Source organism: Rhinopithecus roxellana, chromosome 1 (assembly GCF_007565055.1).
Source record: "Rhinopithecus roxellana isolate Shanxi Qingling chromosome 1, ASM756505v1, whole genome shotgun sequence".
NCBI lineage: Eukaryota > Metazoa > Chordata > Mammalia > Primates > Cercopithecidae > Rhinopithecus > Rhinopithecus roxellana.
The window spans coordinates 61,840,492-61,861,728 of NC_044549.1; the positions used below are offsets into that span (position 1 = coordinate 61,840,492).

Here is a 21,237-nt window from a genome sequence, read left to right on the forward strand (position 1 = left end):
CTGAGACAATCTAGTTAACCTCTCTGTGTCTTAGTTTCTTCCTCAATAAGAATGGGAGGAACTGAAAGTACCTATGTCAAATTGATACATGTAAAGTGCATAGTCTAGAGCCTCACACTCAATAAGTAACAAGTGACTTTGAAAAGTGCTGTATAACTACAGATCATGGAAGTAGTAAGTTCATGGTAGAAGATATGTAAAATGTATTCATGAATTGGGAGAATAATAAAAAAAAAATATGACACCATCACCTGCAATGACACATTGTCAGCATTTGGGGATATGATTAAGAAAATACATTTTCCGCCAGGCATGGTGGCTCACACCTGCAATCCCAGCACTTTGGGAGGCTGAGGCAGATGGATCACGAGGTCAGGAGATCGCGACCATCCTGGTTAACATCGTGAAACATTGTCTCTACTAAAAATACAAAAAAATTAGCCGGGCGAGGTGGCGGGCTCCTGTAGTCCCAGCTACTCAGGAGGCTGGGGCAGGACAATGGTGTGAACCCAGGAGGCGGAGCTTGCAGTGAGCCGAGATGGCGCCACTGCACTCCAGCCTGGGCCACAGAGCGAGACTCCATCTCAAAAAATAAAAATAATAATAAAGAAAGAAAAGAAAAGAAAAGAAATTTTCTTGGGCCAGGCACGGTGGCTCATGCCTGTAATCCCAGCACTTTGGGAGGCTGAGGCAGGGGTACCACTTTAGCCCAGGAGTTGGAGATCAGCCCAGGCAACACGGTAACACTCCGTCTTCTACTAAAAATACAAAAATTAGCCAGGTGTGGTGGTGCACACCTGTAGTCCCAGCTACTTAGGAGGATGAGGCATGAGAATTGCTTGAACCCGTGAGACGGAGGCTGCAGTGGGCTGAGATAGCACTACTGAACTCCAACCTCCAGAGCAAGATTCTGTCTCAAAGAAAACAAAAAACAACCCCCCCCCCCCAAAAAAAAGAAAGGACAAAGAAAGAAAGGAAAAAGAAAAGAATATTTCTTAAGCAAAAACTGGAATCATTTTGTATGGTCTTTGGAAAATTACATTTTGAAATTAAAAGCACATTTTGAGTAGAGATTTGTTTCAAATCTAATTTCTATATTCAGGTTCCAACAAACAAACAGTATAAGGAGCCAAACAACCCAAGGAGTCTGAACAGTAAATGGCACTTGCCTAATTTTCACACTGCGCTTTAGAAACCCAGGAAGGAGGCCCAGGGCACTCCAGAATTGAAGAATCACACAGTACCATACCAGGTTAACAGCATGTTTCAATTCTTTTGCCCCCAAAGCATGTAACTACAGAGCAACCGCTGACTTAACTTTGCAGCGCCCATAAGCAGTACTGTATCTGTTTCTTCACAAAGAACAAACTAACTTGATTTTTGTGGAAGTTAAATTGCCAACATCATATTGAGTTAAAGAGAAACAAAACAAAAATCAGAAGTTTCAGCCCATGCTGTATCTTTTAAAAAAAATACATCCTTTGACCCTAAATAAAATTAAGCACGATTAGTCTTCAACACCTCCTCCCTCCCACCACCATCAACATCACGCACTAGCTATATTTTCCAGGCCAGTTTCTTCATGGTAAAACACTTTCTCATGAGACTGCCTGTGGTCAGGGCTGACTATGTCACAGGAAAAAATGCTTCTCATGATCTCTAGATCATAGCACTTCCAGGTCTAGCATGAGCAATAAATACAGACACACCCGGAAATTGTAAATGATTTTAACAACAGGACATTTTCCCACCTCAAAAGTGGGATAATCTTTGCAGCCTACCTATGTCCCTGGGGTGTTCTGAATATTAACAAGTTAGCATTAGTCAGGCACTTTGATTTCTACAAGGGCTCTGTATAAATACAAAGTATGATTATCCAACCCAACTGCCTTTTGGAGAGAGGCAGAAAGGCCACTGCTTCCATCGTTGTCCTCTCAAGAGCAAAGCAGAGCAAAACAACCTCCCAGTTATCTGCAGGGCAACACTCGTGAAAGTTGCGCTGTATCTGAGCCTCTGGTGCACCGTTCCCTTATATAGTCAATGAAGAGGGAATCCCTTCTGTGTGCATATTTTCAATTCACATTCCAAAACAGTATAGGCAATGAAACAGATTTTCGGCTGTGATTTATAGGCCTTGATGTGACTGGGCCAGGCACTGTGCTAGAATCACGCACATCACTTCTTCAGGATGTGGAGAAGTAAGGAAGCCCCTACAGAAAATCATGTTCCCGTATTTAAAGAATATGCCAGTATGCGCACATATCTCAGTGAATGCCTACATATTAAGAATGATTTCACAAAGCCATGCAAACCCCACCTGAGAACTAAAAAAATACATAAATTTTAAATCTAAATTTAATATAGATTTGAGCCTTTCCCTTGGCCTCTGGAGGAATCAATTTGAGATAATGACAACCTTGAAGATAATGAAATAGGTTACATAATATTAAAGACTAGAAGGTATTTCTGAGGGACACGGACATATAAGTAGACTCTCTGTATTACAGCACCTGCCTAACATCTCTAAAGAGAGGGACAAAATGTTGGCCTCTGATAAATTACGTTGTACCCTAGCCACAGACACTATGGTATACTTTCCTTTAGTTGAGTTATTCATGTTTAGCTTTAAACATCAGAATATAGCCTTCAACAAAACGGTAAGAGCCACTGGTTTGTCCAATGGCATTATGATTTAAAACACACACACATAACCACACAGTCGAGCTACTGAGGCAGGCATTCCTAAGTGAACTGTCTAGAAAAAGCTAAACTAATGAACAAAGTAATCCTGGGAAATCCTGTTCCATAAAACCATTAGTTGCAATAGGCTAATTCTCAATAAAAAGTCTGGCAAATTCTCAGAAGGCAAAAAGCGTCCTGAGCCTTAAGGGTTAACTCACTTGCCTTAAAAAAAAAAAAAAAAAAAAGACACATATAATTTCCTTTTATCATAAAACAATGCATTTATTATTTTCTGTATATCTATTAAAGGGCATGGCTTTCGGAGTGGAAAACAAAACAGAACTTGGTCACATGTTTATTTGCTTCAGCTACTCCCTTCCCCTTCTGATAAATAATCAAACATGCCATCCAGAAAAAACAAAACCAGCGAGCTGGGAAATTTGATGGTCATCAAATAGACTGAGATACCAAGAAAAGCAGCCCACTGTTCCCACACTGAGTTTTCAGCCCCCACACCTACACTAACATCTGAGTAAATACCTTCAGTCACTCTTTCCATTTTCCCTGCAATTACTCCTACTGTTAAACAAATTGTCCTTAAGGCAGTCGCAAACATCTTATTTTTTCTTGCAAAAGAGAACAACTTCTGAACATTCAAAAAAGCCATCATAGCCATAGCAATACACACACATGCACACGCACACACATACAATTATTTTATGTATTTAAATGTTTCTTCTATGAGAGGTTTGGACAGCCCCAGACCATATTTCTTTCTCTATTCTAATAGATGCTGTTTTAGACACTAAATTTTAAAAATATTTAGTCTGGGGACTAGCAAACAAGGCTCACAGCAATAACAATTCTCTTAAGATCAAAAGAGCTAATTTTCCATTTCCTGTCTATTCCCTGACCACTATATAGTTAAAAAAGAAATATTAACACCTGGCTTACCAATTAAACTGAAGTTGGGGGTCAGGGAAGGGGGGTGTGGAGGGAGGCGAGAGAGGCAAAAGGAGTGACTACAGACAGGAAAAGGTGGAACCTTTTTAAAAAATGTCAAACCATGTGTTTAAAAAGTCATTGCAACAGAAAGGACTAAGAGAGCCGTTAGATCGCTCTTCTACTCAAGAGCCAGGAGGCAGCCCAAGTCCAAGGGCTTTTCCTGCCATACTGATTATCCACAAGGAAAATTTTGAAAAGAGCCTTCCAACATCAAAGTTAACAACCATCACAGAAAGTGAGGCAGGCTTTCCCTTTCACTCTGCAGCCCACTCCGTTGAAACAATAGGAATATGAATGAGATAATGACCGTGCGTGTTTCAGCAGTCTGACTTTTATTGGCATGAAATTGGTACAAATATTATCAAGCCTGATTCACAAATGATGACGGTGTCGTGATGCAAACATTAGGGGACAATTCTGTAGATGCAGAATTACAAAGGAACCATCCCCACATTCTCTTACTACTTGTGATAACAGGAAGAAAAAGAAGGCAACACGAAACAATGTCACAGTAAGCAGAGAGAGGTTCCAATCTACGTTCAGCCTATAAAACTATCCTGACACCACCCGGCTGCTTACTTCGCTGATTATATCCAAAGACATATTTGAAAGCAAGAGTGAATTAAACAAGGAGTTAGAAGGAGACGGTCCTCTCAAATCTCTAAAAAGAAAAAAGCCTCTGATGGAGAGAGGAGGGAAGGGGGAGGAAAAAAAGCAGTAAACAAGTTGGATCATCTTATTTCGCCCTTCGGAGAATGTCTGCACAAGAACGGATCCCTAGTTTAAAAGTTTAACCCACCAAAAAAATGTTTCTTTTTCTCTGGACACTTACAGAGAAAATGAAGAGTTTGGCGAAGGGAGCCCGTACTGTCTGCCTTTGGATTTCCGTCTTCTTGCTGTAGATGGGTTCTGGCTGTTTCTGCGAAGCGGGGGTTGCCGAGTGGTAAAAAAGATGTTTGAATAAACAGGAAGTACTGTGCGGCTGAAGCACACTCGAAGAGAAAACACACTGGAACATTGCCCTTTGTAGGCAACCTCAGGGAGGTTTGCCTCCACAGTAGCTGGCTGGGCTCTCACTAAATGACAAAGAAACCACAAGAATTCCTCAAGTAATTCTTCACTTTCAAAGTTGAAAGATCAGTTGGAGCTTGCAGGTAATTTTCAAAGTTGCATTTAGCACTTAAAGAAATCTATTAATGCCACACGTATCTAAACCGCTCCAGGTCTGCAAGCAGCGACACAGCACACGCAGTGTGCCCTGGCTAGACCAAGCCCTAGCCAAACACAGCTCATTCACGCAGACAAATACACACCAACAGGGTTTCGGGAAACCTGCTCTTGAGATATTTTTGTGGTGACATTTACATAGGCAGGATGCTTTAAAAAAAAAAAAAGAAGAAGAAAATTCAGATTTTGCAGACTTTAGAGGATTTTGTCACATGTATTTTTAAAGAACATATCGTCCCGTATTCCAGAGATATGCCCTGGATCTGGCTTTGACTGGCTGTCCTTTATATTTTCTTTCTCCACCATCAACCAAACTACCTGTTTATTTCCAGATGCCTAGCTTGCCTACTGGAACACTCCTTAACTCGCCCCAAAATGATCATCACAGTCCTGTCTTCCGTCACCGGAGTAATTCAACAGATACTGTAAAGAAAAGTAAACTGGTAAAGGCACAGCAAGTCAGCTTGAAAAATAGGAGGAAGAGTTGAACAGCCATATTCAATAACAAAAAAAAAAAAAAAGGAAGAAAAGGATTCCTTCTGAAAATGTATTGCTCTTGTGGCAATGTTCTTCTGCCACGAAAGCTACTGATTTGTTATTTAGAGTGGAATGCTGGACTGTCTGTCATCCAGGTGCTAATACTCGGCTAAAATAACTCATTGGGAGCTGTCAGTGGGATGTTTACATAGGCCCCAATCTTTTCTTCATAGAAGGAAATTTTTTACTGGAATTCATCTTCTTTTGATCTCACATTCAAAGCAACGGCAGCTTGATAGACATTCAAGTCTGAAAGCAAATCCAGACGCTGAAGATAAACCGCCAGAAAATGACAGGCAGAAGCATCTAAAGCTTATAAAAATGAAGAGAACAGCATGTCGCCTGAGTATTACAATAGCAGAAATCAAGAGACATATTAGGTGGAACTGATCAGCCACAAAAACAGTTCAAAAGGCAGATCATAGAAACAGAGGACTAGGCTAGGGGGAGAAAAATGGGAAAGATCTGGTTTACTGCCTCATCTCCCTTCTGAGCCTCACAGTGCTTCCACGCCTGCCTTCTCCACTTTGGGAAGGGGTGGAGTATCCAATGCAAATGTTCCTCTCTAACTCAGCTGGTCCAGTTAGAGACCAGGAAATGATTTCCTAGCAATCCATTTTCAAGGGGCAGGAGAAAAAGGCAGACTCTTACCTTGCTCAGTGTCCAACATGCTGCATTTTATTAGCATCCCCTGCAGCTGCTCTGCGTTGCAGTATCAAAAGGCACACAGCCTGGGCGCCATGAAAGTGGGCGGTCAGGAAAACCATCTCCCAACAGAAGAGCTATAAGTAGTTCGAGATGGGGCTAGAGAGCTCTAAGCAGTCCAGTTCCCTAAAATGGCTAGTTATGGAATGAACACAAATGTTCCAGCCTCAGTCACACAAATAGATGTGTTCTGTGCTACAGATATGTAACAGCTCAACACCTAGTAGCTTCTAAGCCAAGTAGGGCAGTTCTGTAAAGGAATTATCACAACTTTCTTAGAGACATACAATTAAAAAAAATAAAGCCTCTTATTTTCATTAAAGTCAGTGCATACAATGAAATAGTAATTATCCCAACAATTTTGTTCTTAAAGCTGTTTGTTAACAAACACTGAATGTGAACAGGCAGCATCAGGTTAAAGGGCAACAGAATTCCACATTATAATTTAGCCCGCGGTTATTCCTGATTGCAAGTACCCTCTGGGACTGCAAAGCAAGATCTTCTTGTGCAGCATGCTTGGATTTTTAAAATTAGTGCCCCTCCTTTTTTGCATAATAAACCAACATTAAAATATGGATTAAAAAATGTACAAGCCAATTTTTAAAAGCTGTAATCAGTTTAGCATTTGCCTTGTGCAAACGAGTCCTGGGTAACTAAGTTACAAACGCAAAAAACAAACAACACAAACAAACAAAGCCAAAGCCCTACTGGATCCTAAGAGTGTTTTTTCAAGATACCTCTGCCATTGCCTATACAGCTATCAGATGTGCTAAAGTTGATGATTTCCCTTTGAACTGTACTAGTTCAATCTGTGAAAGTTACCATGGTTGTTCTCTAACCATAAAAAAAAGGCAAACAAACATAGTTGCTCTCAACACTAACTCCAAACTTCCCTCAACTAAATATTCCGTGTTGTTGCAATTGTTAGATTTACAAAAAACACAGAAAGGTTTGTCGTGAAAATGAAATGCAAATTCCCTTATACATTATAAAATATGTTCTTCCTCTACAAAGAATGCCGCCACCACCGCTGTGATGCAAGGAGCAGCAACATTCCACTTCTCATAGCCATTAGAAATCTTTTTAAAAAAATCTGCCACGTATAAAGACCTTCATTAGTATAATTAAATGACTGTTGGGTTTTTGTGATATAAACAACTTTTGATATGTCATTTAAAAACCTCATAATAACATCATTAAAGAGCCACCATTTTTAATAGAGAAACTGTCTGCTCAGGGCCATGGAACAGTCGTCTCGCTCTGGGCCTCTTCCTCCTCTCCCTTTCAGACTTCTGCTGGACTTGAATGTCACCATAGACCTTGAATCCTTGAATGTGAAATGGCTTCACGCTAATTGCTCTAATTGCTTGAAGATGTGCAGGCAGGTGAAACCTGATCCCTGTGGCCATTGTAGACCAAGAACAACACGGGAATGTTTACACAGTGGTTTGATTTTAATAGACAGAAGGGCTGAGTTTAAGACAGCAAAAACACAGCTAATAGGTGACCTCTTAATGTAGTCCTCCTCTAAATAAAAAAAAAGGACACACAACAAAATACAATTTCATGTTCTAAAAGGCAATGTCCTAAATACCAAGGTTATTTGCTTGACTCTTGGAGTTGAGTACACGTTACATTGCACCTGACATTTTATACCCGAAAGTCTACCCCGAGTATGTGTGCGTGTGATTTTTTTTTTTACTTTAAAACAAAAAAGCACTTTATGTGTCAGTCAACTTATAAACAGATTATGACTCTATGGTATTTCCTATTAAGTGCATTCATTTAAATTTTAAATTGACTATGTTTCACAGCTGTAAAACTCCTTGTCCCTTAAACGGAAGGCTTGGGTGTCTCCTTGTATATTCCTTTGCCTCTTCTGTCCCCACCCCCATTTATGGAATTCTTGACCCTTGTCCATTTCTTGATTGCAGTTGAAGTTGAGCCCAAACCCTCTCACACTGGTGCTTCAGACATTTGTCTAAAGGCTTTCAGTATCTTGTTTCTTTGTTGCTGTGTGGGACTGTGGTCTGCTTCCACCTAGACAGACTAAGGTGGCCCTAAGAGTGGCCAAAATATTTATTCAACAACAGTGGTTATTCTCCTTCATGTTTTAACAATTTGGAATGGACACCAAGGTTTAACGATGGCTCCCCAGGGCCCTCTCTTAACAGGGCGCAAATGTAACCAAGGCTAGACAAGAAATACATGATAGCAAGGTCAAGAGAAAAATACAGCAGCACCTCCAAGGTATCATTAACAAAAGGAAACCCACAAAGGTTAGGGGAAGTGTTAGGTATTGAGATAGGTAGGTAGGTAGGCAGGTAGATAGATAGCTCAAGGATCCAAATGTATAGGAGCATTTCATATATAGCCAAGGAAATACTGCCAAACAGAAAATGAGAATGAAACATATACTACAGTAGGAAAAATGCGGCAAAACAATGGAATTATTTTAAGGTTAAGCTGGGCAATTAAAGCCAATGATACACCTTGTAAATGAGAACAGAGAAGCACGAAATACCCCATACAGCTGCTGCTCTGCCAAGTTATGCTGTATATTAACTTCTGATGATGAAATACAAAATGCAGCAGAAAGGGGGGAAAAGTTCTCTTAAAGCTACAAAAACTTTAACTATATAAGTTAAGTAATAAATACAGGCCCTTCTTTTCCTGGACTATTTGTCTCTCCGGACACTGAAAGACAAAATAATGAAACAAAAATAACTGCATAGAACCTCCCTTTGAATCACAGCCACCTCACATACATTTCCAGACAATCCTACTTTCTTCTAAAAGTTACAATCCCCGGCCAGGCACAGTGGCTCACGCCTGTAATCCCAGTACTTTGGGAGGCCGAGGTAGGCAGATCACGAGGTCATAAGAGATCGAGACAATCCTGGTCAACATGGTAAAACCCCATCTCTACTAAAAACACAAAAATTAGCTGGGTGTGGTGATGTATGCCTGTAGTTCTAGCTGCTCAGGAGGCAAAGGCAGGAGAATCACTTGAACCCGGGAGGTGGAGGTTGCAGTGAGCTGAGATCGCACCACTGCACTCCAGTCTGGCGACAGAGTGAGAGTCTGTCTAAAAAAAAAAAAAAAAAATTATAATCTTCTATTAAGAAGAAATGCCCTTCCCTCTGAAAAAGGAGGGGGAACCAATAACCATTTGTACATGTAAAGATTAAGTATAAACCAGTCCAAGCCAGTGAGAGGAACACAGAGGAAAAAAGTAAACAGGCCCCTACCCCCTACCCCCAAAATAGTTCCCCTTTGAAAGTTCTAAGTGGTGAGTGCCTGGTACCGAAGGCTGCCCTGTTCCTTGGAGGGGTCAGCAAAGCTATGCTAAACTGACAGGTTCAGTTTACAGCAGGCCAGAACTTTGTTTGGATATACTGGCCTTGTTCACCGCCAGCTTAACAACAGATGGCTAGAAAACTTTCATTATGTTGCACAGGACTGAACTGCAAACAACCCAGAAAACTGTGAAAAGTTTAACTCCCTCTGAACCAATGTGCCAAACCAGGGCCTGCCCAGAGCCAGTGAACCAGCTTAGGGACAAGGGGATTGTGGAAGTGATGGTTAAAATAACACTGCCCAAGTCAAGTCAAAGCACCTTTCGAGGCTCCAAAATGGCAGAGACCCACCCAAATCTTTATTTAACTCTTCAAGCGCCAGGCCATATAAGGAGTTGCATTGACCATGCCTTCTTTACTTTTCCAAAATGTACTGGCAGACTTTCCCTCCCTTTGGAGAAAGAAAATCTTACTCCAGACAATTCCCAATCCCCAAGCTCCCATTCTGCCTTTCCGTCTCCTGGAAGTTGGGAGCACAGGACCAAATTGTCTTACCCTAACACCCAGAGTTAAATATGATTTATCTAAATCTGTTTATAATTTAAATATTCATTAAGTAGATTCAATCACATGAACCCTAACATCTCCTAATGCTCTGAGACCGGTTATAAATGCACCTTTGAAGGTTTAATTCAATTGGCAATCTGAGAAGTCTTATCACTGGAAATGTATTATTTTCATATTATTCAAGAAATGAACGAATGTGTTTTCCACAAATGTATTTTAGAAGCTACCCTTTCCTGTTATTGAAAGAAAATTGTGTTTATTACTCCTTTAGCATAGTGTAAACTCATAAACGTCAACAGAGAGTACAAGGAAAACTGTCAACTAAATATTGTTTCCTTCATGAGCTGTTCTTCCAAGTCAATTACGCCTTTCAACTTCTGGGGCATTGTATGATAAACTGGCAGTAAAAATCATTCACATTAATATACCATGGTGCCTTGCCTGCAAAAGGTAATTAAAGAAGTAAATGACTCATAAGAATAGACATATTAGCTGCAAAATGAAAGGCAACTGAGCTGCCACATAAAAATATGTACCATTAAGATACTGCATTTTCATATTCCTGTAATCAGCTTCAGTAGACTAATGCTTATTTAATCCAGTTCTGTGCTAAGTCCATCAACAACTGTTTTTTGCTGTTTTCTCCTTGACTGAACATTATGAGAGCAGGTTTAGAATAAATACTGCAATGAGATTTTTGCATACTCAATTGAAGAACAGGTTTTTACATTTTAAAATCTATTTTTCTTTCTCTGAGAAATACAACATAAAAAAAAGATTACTGGTGGAAAAAACTATATATGTATATTGCTAGCTAGACATGTCCCTTCAAATGGCAGAACATTTCAGCGAAATATTTGTTTCCATATTCACTATTTCTGACCTGTACCACTATCAGCATAAGGGTGTCATGCCTCCACTTGCCAGATCTCAGCTTCCTTTATGAAGCACTCCCTTTTGTTAATAATGTCTTCCATTAGCATTAGCAGGATGAGGGCAATTTATCCTTTGGCAGGGATGGAAAGAGAAGGCAAGATATGAGGAGGGGGTTAGTGTGGGGGGTGGTGGGAGAGTATCTCAGACATGCCTAGTGGCCTCTGAGTCCTTTTCCTTCCAGGGTGTTAGTTACCTGACTGGATAAACCCTTCTCAAAGAGAAGCAAATTGACCCTCAAAATAACTGCTCTATTTTCCAATCTCCGGCTTTCCAACTGAAATTTTGCTCTCTTCTCCACATCCCTTTGTATTTCAGCACATCCTTGCCAGCCCAGCCAAGCCACAGCAAAACATCCTCCATACAGTCTGAGATTTTTCACTTCACTTGCTCACTTCTCTGCTGTGGGAACCTTGATCTTAACCAGTGAGATGGATCCACCATTTGTACTATTAATATTTTGGGGAACACTAGATGCATGAGGTTTCCTGGAGGCTGAAGAAATGCCTGTTCTGATTGTGGAAATCAGGGCTCTTTGTTGATAACTGATGCAGCCTAAAGCTTCTGTGGATTCAGTTTGGGAGTTTTAGTTTTCAAAACTCATGCAGCTCCTCCAATGTCAGCAGTGAAAATCAGCCTAGGATATCTCAACTTCTATCACGTTTGTCAACAATTCACCCACCTTCAATAACATCCGAATGCATCTGGATGGTGCCCACTAACCTATCAAAAAATCCAAAAGATAATTTTTTTTTTTTTTTTTGGTGCAAGACCATGGGCTTTCAATAAAGGTAAAGTTCTAGATTTCTATACAAGTTGTGCCTTCTCCCCTTCCCTCCTCCTATGAATATACAAATCTCTTTGGCTTTAAAACTGATCAGCACCCACCAGCCAGGCCCTCAAGGACAGTGCAGGATGTGAGGATGGTCCTACAAGGACCCTCCAAGATTTATTTATCTTTTCACAGTTCTTGGAACTGTGGAGAGCCTCTCAGATTTAGGCTGGATCTCTTCTTGTAATGTATTATTGCCTCAATGTTCGAGCAGACACCACACGGAACCACAACTAATGAGCTCTAGTCCTTTTTCTAATTAAGGAACAAAGGTTCCTGTGTGCGCAGAACGGTGACGCTGTCTGGAGAACACACGTGGAGGAAGAAGCGAATGCTTCTAATTGCCTCAAAATGGGATTTTTAATATTTAGGAACATAATGGGATCGGGAAATAAGAACATTTCCAACATCCTTTACAAATAAGCCTTTACAAAATATTGTTAGCTGTTAATAACACATCATTATCAAAAATGGAAAGTCATGAATACAGTGCATGTAACCTTTGTATTCACGTGAATTAACCTATATGTATGAATACAATGATACATGAATTAGTTTTTAAAACTACATTAAAAAAAATAAAAGGCCCTCCTTTGAAAAAGAAAGGCGAGAAGGCAGCTCCTCTGAGCCTGATATTCCTCAGACCTTAGCAGATTAGGATTCAAACATGTAATTAAGAAAGATAACCCCAGTTTTTATAGTAATTAGGGGCTATGGGAAATAGGATACTATCTCTCAAAAGTGTTACAAATATACCACACTTCTAAATAACCTGCAATGCTTGGAAAGTATACTCACTACCAAGGGCAAAGCTGCTATGCAGTGAGGGAACAGTAAATGACAGACTGGCGTTCAAGTCCATTAGCTGCTATGTGATAGGAGCACATTCACTGGCACGCGACCTGTGAAAAATCTTAGATCTCTTTAAATCTTTGAATTGGATTACTGCATTAATTCTTAAGAACTGCAATCCTTCAACCAAGTCAAATTACCCTCATTAACAGTGGAAAAACTGCCTCTGCAATAAGTTAAAGAAAAAGATATTTATTACCTATAATCACTTTCACATACTTCACCTAGAAATATGATGAACTGATGCCAACAACTCTGAAAATGGCATCCTGGTTTCACATATTAATTTGGGTTAAAATTAAAAATACAAATGCAAATATTTGCATGCTATTTAAAATTTTTTTTCACATCTACAGGAAATTTTATTTTATGATTACAATCCTCAGATAAGAAGTAAATAGCTCCATTTTACAGAAGGGGAAATTGGGGCATACACAGAGATACAGAGACAGTTGTCTAAGCTTTCCTGGGCTAACTGGGGTAACGCAGAGTCTCCTGGTCCCCTGTTCTGGGTTCACACTGTCCTAATTAAACCAGAAATTCAGACTCATAATGGCACTGTAATACAATGCACTGACTTCTCTAAATCAAACTCAGTGCGTTGAAAGGGAGGCAAAATAAATAAGAAGATAGGAATGCAGCTTTAAGTATAGAAATGATAACCACAGTAAATACTACAACAGAAGCTGCCTCAATTCTTCCATCACCACATTTGCTATTACTGTTTAACCTGCCTTGAACATTCATTGAATTTAGAGTGATTAAAAAAAAAAAAAAATGTTAATTGATCGACTCTGCCCTTGTTACTCCCTAAAATGGTCTCACCTGAAATGTGATGACAGCTTGACCGACTTTGAACAACTTTGGATACTTTACAGGAAATGAACTCTTTGAAGTCCCACTGACTTCTGTTCCTCAGCTCTACGGATATTACTGCTTTGGTTCTATTACTTCCCAGCACAAGCCAGGGCAGGAGAATCCACATCCCAGGTAAGCCAACCAAGTGGAGACAGGGTTGGGCACAGGTAAGCCAGTCTGCATTTATGGAAACAGACTCTTTTGATATTATGTGTTAAGGAATGGGAAAAGGTGAACAGGTAGAATTAGCTTACCAGACTTGATATGAATCAATACTTCTAAGCAGCCACAATAAAATGCTAACTGGAGTTCATAATAAAACCCAGGGACTACAAGGTTCCTAAGTGCCTCTGAATTTAAAACAAGATAAATTGTGCTCACGGTGGTTGTATGCAGAATGTGTTTATTTCAGCCTAAGATTTTAAACAAAGTAGTCCTCACTTAATATATGATAATAAAAATCAATTACATAGAATATCATCTCCACTGATCCTAAAATCTACTGTAACGTTTTTTTTTAAGGTTGAGTACCCCTTATCCAAAATTATTTGGATCAAGTGTTTAGGATTTCAGAGTTTTTAGGATGTTGGAATAGCTGCATACACATGGTAAGACATCTTAGAGAAGGGACCCAAGTCTCACCATGACATCCATTTATGTTTCATATACACCTTATACACACAGCCTGAAGACAATCTGATACCAGACTTTTGATAATTTGGGGCATGAAACAAAGATTTGACTGCGTTTTGACTGAGACCCATCACATGAGGTCAGATGTGGAATTTTTTGCTTGTGGTATCATGTTGGCACTCAAAAAGTCTGATTTTGAAGTACTTCTGGTTTTGGATTTTCCTGTTAGGGATTTCAACCTGCAACTTCCAAAAGCTCTGTTGTTAAGATGAGCATTTCAATTCTACACCAGATTTGCAGTCATAGTTAAAATAATATAGTCTAATAATTGTGAAAATAGCATTTATCAGTCTCACTTTGTGTCAGGCATTTGTATTCGCTACCCCTTTCAATGACCTTTCAAGGTGGGAATTATCATGCCTATTTCACAGGGAAGGAAAACAAGGTGGTTGACTATCTTGCCCAATGTCACACAGCTTCTAAGTAGGTATTTAAATACTGTGACTGTCTGGAGGTGAAGGTGAAGCTTGGGGGAAAATCAGAGAGAAGAACTTTTCAAAAGAGGACTGTGAGAAAGGAGACGCATCTGTCTTGGGACATTAAAAAAATCTGTCAAGAAGTCAGGCATGAGGCAACTGTAGTCCTAGCTATTCGGGAGGCCAACGTGGGAGGATCTCTTAAGCTCAGAAGTTTGAGGCCAGCGTAGGCAACATATTAAGACTTGGTCTCCAAGAAAAAAAAAAAATTGCCAAGAAACTGTGATCCAGGCTGGGCATGATGGCTCATGCCTGTAATCCCAGCACTTTGGGAGGCCAAGGCAGGTGGATCACGAGGTCAAGAGATAGAGACCATCCTGGCTAACTTGATGAAACCCCATCTCTACTAAAAATCCAAAAAATTAGCCAGGCGTGGTGGCGGGTGCCTGAAATTCCAGCTACTAGGGAGGCTGAGGCAGGAGAATCAGTTGAACCCAGAAGGTGGAGGATGCAGTGAGCCAAGATCACACCACTGCACTCTAGCCTGGTAACAGAGCAAGACTCTGTCTCAAAAAAAAAAAAAAAAAAAAAAAAAAAAAAGAAACTGTGATCCAAACATCAGACTGTCCAGGACTTGGAAGACTCATCACACACCTCCTTTCCAGTAACACTGCATGTTTTGAAGGACGATACAAAAATTCTTCTTTGGTTCTACCATTTGTAGAGTCCCCTCCCCCACTTTTAAGAGCTTTGTGACTGTCTATCAGGTACTTTTCAAACAATAAATGCTTTAGCAGTGACCTCATGGTTAACTTGGTTTCACTACTCAGGCAACCTTTCAAAACAAATGTTAAAGTTAACCATTCTACAGGCACCAGAACATTAGCTTCTATTTACACATCAATTAAACACGTAATTTTTGGTGCCTACTTTGTACTAAGCACAGTCTAGGCACTGGGCCTAGGAGGGAGAACAAGATAGACCTGGCCCTTCCCTTTCTGATACTACAGTCTAGCGGGAGATAGAGTAAGACACCAGCAATCAACAAATCCAGAATAATCAGAGAGACACTATGAAGGAAGCCTCAGAGAACCTTCATTAAAAAAAAAAAAAATTCTCATTTTTAACCTACTCTAGATAAGTCCATCAAGGAATTCATTCATGAAGAGGTGATATTTAATATGAAACCCACAAGTAAAGAAGAAATCAAATAGCCAAGGAGCAGAAAGAAGGTTCAAGAAGATGGAGCACAGAGGCTGAAAAGAAAGCATGAAACAGTGCTTAAGAAATGAACTTACTGAATTGTTAGTGAAATAGAATTGTGTTGCTCAACTAATCCTATGTCTACTTTATTCTCCTTCAACCCTTTGAAGGTAAACAGAAGTATACAGATTACAAATATGCTTTCAATCAAATGACTTAGTAAGTACAAAATGCGTCATGTTGACAAAAAAAAAAGAAAAAAAAAACCTGTAAAAACATTAAGGAATTGATGTAATTACCACTGAAAACAAATACCTTGGAGGTGGCCCTTGTTCCTGTCAATGTGTGCCATTTTTAAGGCTGTAATGTCACATGGTAGGCAGAATTCTCAGCGGACCCTTACATTCCTATGCCTGGTATAACACCCCCCTCCCCAGAGTCAATCATGCACTAATCCAGGTGCTATGTGAAGGGGTTTTGTGGATGTATTAAGGTCCCAAATCAGCTGACCTGAAGAAAGAGAGATTATCTGAGTGGGCCTGATGGAATCACATGAGCCCTTTCAATTGAAGTTTAGAGCCCAGAGATAGAGGAAGTCAGATATTCTGAAGCACAAGAAAGACTGATGTGCCCCTACTGGCTTCACGATGGAAGAGACCATGTGGCAAGAAATGTGGGTAGACTCTAGATGCTGAGAGCAGCTGCAGGCTGACAGCCAGCAAGGAAGCGGGGACCTCAGTCCTACAGCCAAAAGGAAACGGATTCTAGCAACAACCTGGATGAGCTTAGGAGCAGATTCTTTCCCCGAGCCTCTCAATGAGGAATCAGTGCAGCTACCACCTGCATTGCAGCCTCCCTATTCTCTGAGCAGGGACTCCATTAACAGTGCACCTGGGCTTCTGACCTACAGAACTATGAGCTAATCAAGAGGTGTTTAAACTGCTAAATCTGTGGCAATTTGTTATGCAACAACAAAAACTAACACACGCAGAAAAAGAGATGAAATCACACTGCCTGCGTCTAAAGTTTATAAAAGAGTTTCTCTTACTCAATGAGTAAGAACCCAGATGGGAGGGAGGCGGGAAGAGAGATAAGGGGGCAGGAAAGAAAGGGCAGGGCAGGGCAGGACTGGGCAGGGCTTGCATTCTGGTCCCACAAGGAACGATATGGTGACCCAGGGGAGCAATCACTTCTCTCTGGGCCTCACTTTCCTCATCTGCAAAAAGTTGGCAATAATAATGGGTGGTGGTGAGGGACGTCTTGGGAAAACACTAAGTGAAAACAGTTTGAAACTTGTAAAGCACCATCCAAGTTATTTTATATTCTTTCCTGGACCATTTTCACGTTTAGCTTCCTTTTCTAATTATTTCGATTACTTATTCTAATAATGATCAGGACACAAATACGGAATTGTCCTTGGCTAGAAAAGAGAAGAAGCATTTTAAGCTATTGTGGATCTTCTTGGCAGCCCATGCAAAGGATGTGGGGATACCTTCCTGGGAAAAAGTGAAAGGAGGTCGGCATGAGGTCCCTGGTGAAGAAGACCCTGTCTCTTATCTTCCTTCCTCTCTTTGTTGCACAGTCTTCTGGAAGATGAAGTCAGAGGCCTGCATCGAATTCTAGCTTCACTCCTGACCTTAGGCAAGTAATCAAACCACACTGTGCCACAGTTTCCTCACATGTAAAATGGAAAAATAATGACACCACCTCCTAAGGGTGTTGTGAGGAGTAAGTCATTTAAAATAAATAAATTAGGCTGGGCACAGTGGCTCACATAAGTAATTCCAGTGCTTTGGGAGGCTGAGGCAGGAGGATCGCTTAAGCCCAGGAGTTAGAGACCACACTGGGTGACACTGCAAGACCCCATCTCTACAAAAAATAAAATCAAATGCATAAAGTACATGTTAACACAGTGTCCAGCACTTTATAAGCACCATAGAAGTGTTACGATGATTACTTTTACCACTGCTATGAATAGGAGCTGATTTTTATTTTCCAGAAAATCTGTTGTCCCTCCAAAGGAATTTGGAAGATGGGGCTAAGTAAATATGTAAAAACATGTTTATAATATGGCTTTTACTAATGACTTTTCACGGTGTACTATAAAACCCATCTAACCTCTGATGAAAAAGGAAACCCTTCTATACTCATGATTTTTGCCACATAATTTTACTTTTACATGAATAGGGGGAAAAAAGTATACAAGTCTTAAAACCTTGGCTTACTGCTTTTTAACAAGTACTTTGGGCAAAACCAGCAAAGAGGATTCCTCTGCTAAAAGAGCCATGAAAGGTAAGAAATTTCAGCAAGAGGGTCAGAGATAAAAGCACTCAGAAAAAGGAGGCAAAAGTAAAACCAGACAAAGGCTGAGTCCACCTCCGGAGCAGACTTCTCATCCTCACTAGCATATGTACTGAACTCTCTGTGGCCTCTTTCTCAGGACTGAAGAATGGACAGTGGAATCAGCTCTCCCCAGACTTACAACCCAGCATGCAAGGCAGCCAAATAAGCAGGTGCCCTGGGAACATGGCACCTGCTTATTTGCTCCTGACAGGAGCATGAAATTTCCGGGGCTGGGTGTTGTTCAGAGATCACCAGTGCGAGTGCTAGAGTCTCCACACCTGAGTTGCAAAGAAAGCATCTCATTTGGCAGGTAAGATGGGTTGACAGAAAAGTGGGCAGGAGAGGTTCCTGGGCAAAGGGCTGAGCGTGAGTGTGCCCTGCTAGAAAACAAAAGTGACCACAAGTGTTTGGGACCTGACAGAAGGGGCTAGGAGGCTGAGAAGGAATTGGGTGAATCACAAGAGACAGGCTGGGCTGTGTAGAGCACGTGTAGCAGTTTGGACTGACACATTGATTTTTGGCAGGGCGGTACAGAGTATGAATCTCAAACATGCATGGATTGGTATAATCATCAGCACAGTCAAGATACAGAAGGCCTCCACCACCCCCAAACTCCGTTGTGCCAACCTGTCGTAGTCACACCCTCCTCACCACCCCTGGCCCTGGGCAACTACTGATGGAGTCGCTACCACAGTTTTGTCTTTTCAGAAATGTCATGTAAATGGAATCATATAGTATGTAAACTTGGGAAACTGGCTTTTTTGACTTAATACCTCTGAGACCATTCTAAGCTGTGGGTCTATTAAGAGTTCAACCCTTATCCTTGCTGAGTAGTACTCCATTGTATGGAGGTGCCATAGTCTGCTTATGCACATGCCCAGTGAAGCATGTCCAGGTTGTTTCCAGCTTGGGGCAACTATAAATAGAGCTTCCACAAATCTTAGCCTATAGGTTTTTGTGTGAACATACGTCCTCATTTCTCTTCAATACATATACAAGACTATAAGTAACTGTATGTTTAATTTTTTCTTTTAATTAATTAATTAATTTATTTATTTTTTAAGAAACTGCCCAGGCTGGGTGTGGTGGCTCACACCTGTAATCCCAGGACTTTGGGAGGCCAAGGCGGGTGGATCACCTGAGGTCAGGAGTGAGAGACCAGACTGGCCAACATGGTGAAGCTCTGTCTCTACTAAAAATACAAAAATTAGCTGGGAGTGGTGGCACATGCTTGTAATCCCAACTACTAGGGAGGCTGAGGCAGGAGAATCGCTTGAACACGAGGGCGAAGGTTGCAGTGAGCTAAGATTGCACCATTGCACTCCAGCCCGGGTGAAAGAGCAAGACTCCATCTCAAAACAAACAAACAAACAAACAAACAAACAGACAGACAAAAAAAACCACCCAGCTGTTTTCCAAGGTGGCAGCATCGCTTTACATTCCCACCGGCAATGCATGAAAGTTCACTTGCTCCACATCTTCACCCTCACTTAGAATTACCAGTAATTATTTTAGCCATTTTCATAGGTGTATAGTGGTATCTCATCCTATTTCTTTTCTTTCCCTTTCCCTATAATTTTAATTTGCATTTCCCTAATGTCTAATGACGTGAAATGGCTTTTCATGTGCTTATTTTTGGTTAAGTCTCTTGCCCCTTTTTAAACTATTTGTTTGCTTTTTATTATAGAGTTTTGAGGGTTCTTTATATATTCTGTATATATATATATATATATATATATATATATATATATATATTCTGTATATTCAAATCCTTTGCTGGAGAAATGATTTTAAAACATTTTCTTACAGTCAGTAGTTTGTCTTTAATCAGGGATTGTATCTGCATTTTTGAAAGTTCTCTTACATTATGTTATGGAGAAAAGACAGAAAGGATGTTTGGACAGCAACAACTTACTAGAAAATGAAAAATGCAACCCGGAAGCCGTGGACGGGCCCAGTGTCTTGAGTGCACAGAGAAGGAACAAACAGGGTGCTGTCATGGCACACAGGAGACTGAGAGAAGCAGTCCCTTCAGGGTGATGCTTTTAATGCTGTGACTAATGATGCCACGTAAAGGTGATGTCTTCCCGTCCTCTGTTTTTAGTGCTGCTGAACCATCCCAGGTAATAAATCAAAGAAGCCAGGGTGGCTATTTGTATGGTGAGATAAGGGAAATTAATTTCAATGCCCAAACATGGACCTCCTTATATTAAAAAATGACTTAGCAATACCAGTCCTTTTCATGAGAATGTCTTGGAAAGCCAACACTTGGAAAACACACACACAGGGCCAATCTACCCTCTGTATTTTCAAGGGAAATACTGTTGTCTCCGGACAACAGGGGGAAGTCAAGGGGGAAGAATACACAATGAAGAGCAAAAAAATATAAAATAAAAAATAAAAATCTGAACAAAAAATGTTTGTGAACCTTCACAAAACAGAGGATTATAATAATAAATTGCACGTAGTAGTCACATACTGAATTCTTTTAAAAACCTTTACTTTACAAACTACTCTAATTGTCTCATTTTCTCCGAAATTCAGATACTTTGAGTTTAAAATGTATAAAAATATCAACACTAGGACTGCGAACGAGAGCATAATGAACAATAGTGAGATTCCGAGGCGGCAACACGGCTAGAACATAGAATTAATATCTTGGCTGAAACACTAAGCGGAAGACAAAGTGCAAGGAAAGCCTGGAGACTCCTCCTGGTCCCCAGGGGCTGCGCCCTCCTCCTGGCTCTGAGCACAGTGCAGGGAACAATGTAGAGTCATCCATCACCAGCGAGCGCTGCTCTACTTGCTGGCGCCAAGTGAGCAAGGTTGCCACCTGTCCAGCTTGCCTTTGAACGGTCCCCCACACAAAGCCCCTCTGTGCTCCAAGTTCAAGCTAGCATTTACTCTGGATGCCTGAATTACCCAGCGTTTCAGCTGCAGCAACTGTGCCCTACCTCTAACTTGGAGAAGTCTTAGTTTAACCTTGGATCTACTGACCGTATTCTGGATCTGCACCAAGTAGGCATAATTTTCCTACATAACCCTCTCTTTACTTCCCTTCTTGCCTCCTATAATCTCTTCCCTA

At 40.7% G+C, this 21,237-nt stretch overlaps 1 protein-coding gene across 11 annotated transcripts in view; it reads right to left on the reverse strand.

Moving 5' to 3' along the window:
• FOXP1 (forkhead box P1) overlaps positions 1–21,237 on the reverse strand; it is a 632,214-nt gene that overhangs the window by 171,740 nt on the left and 439,237 nt on the right. For 4 of the 11 annotated variants that reach the window (XM_030918286.1, XM_030918016.1, XM_030918060.1 and 1 more), the window contains exon 1: positions 4,520–4,963. The exons of the other annotated variants lie outside the window; for them this stretch is intronic. In XM_030918286.1, the coding sequence (XP_030774146.1) occupies positions 4,520–4,705 (186 nt within the window). In that variant the 5' untranslated portion in view covers positions 4,706–4,963. Of the gene's footprint in view, positions 1–4,519; positions 4,964–21,237 lie in introns of those variants that run through there. 11 annotated transcript variants of the gene reach the window in all.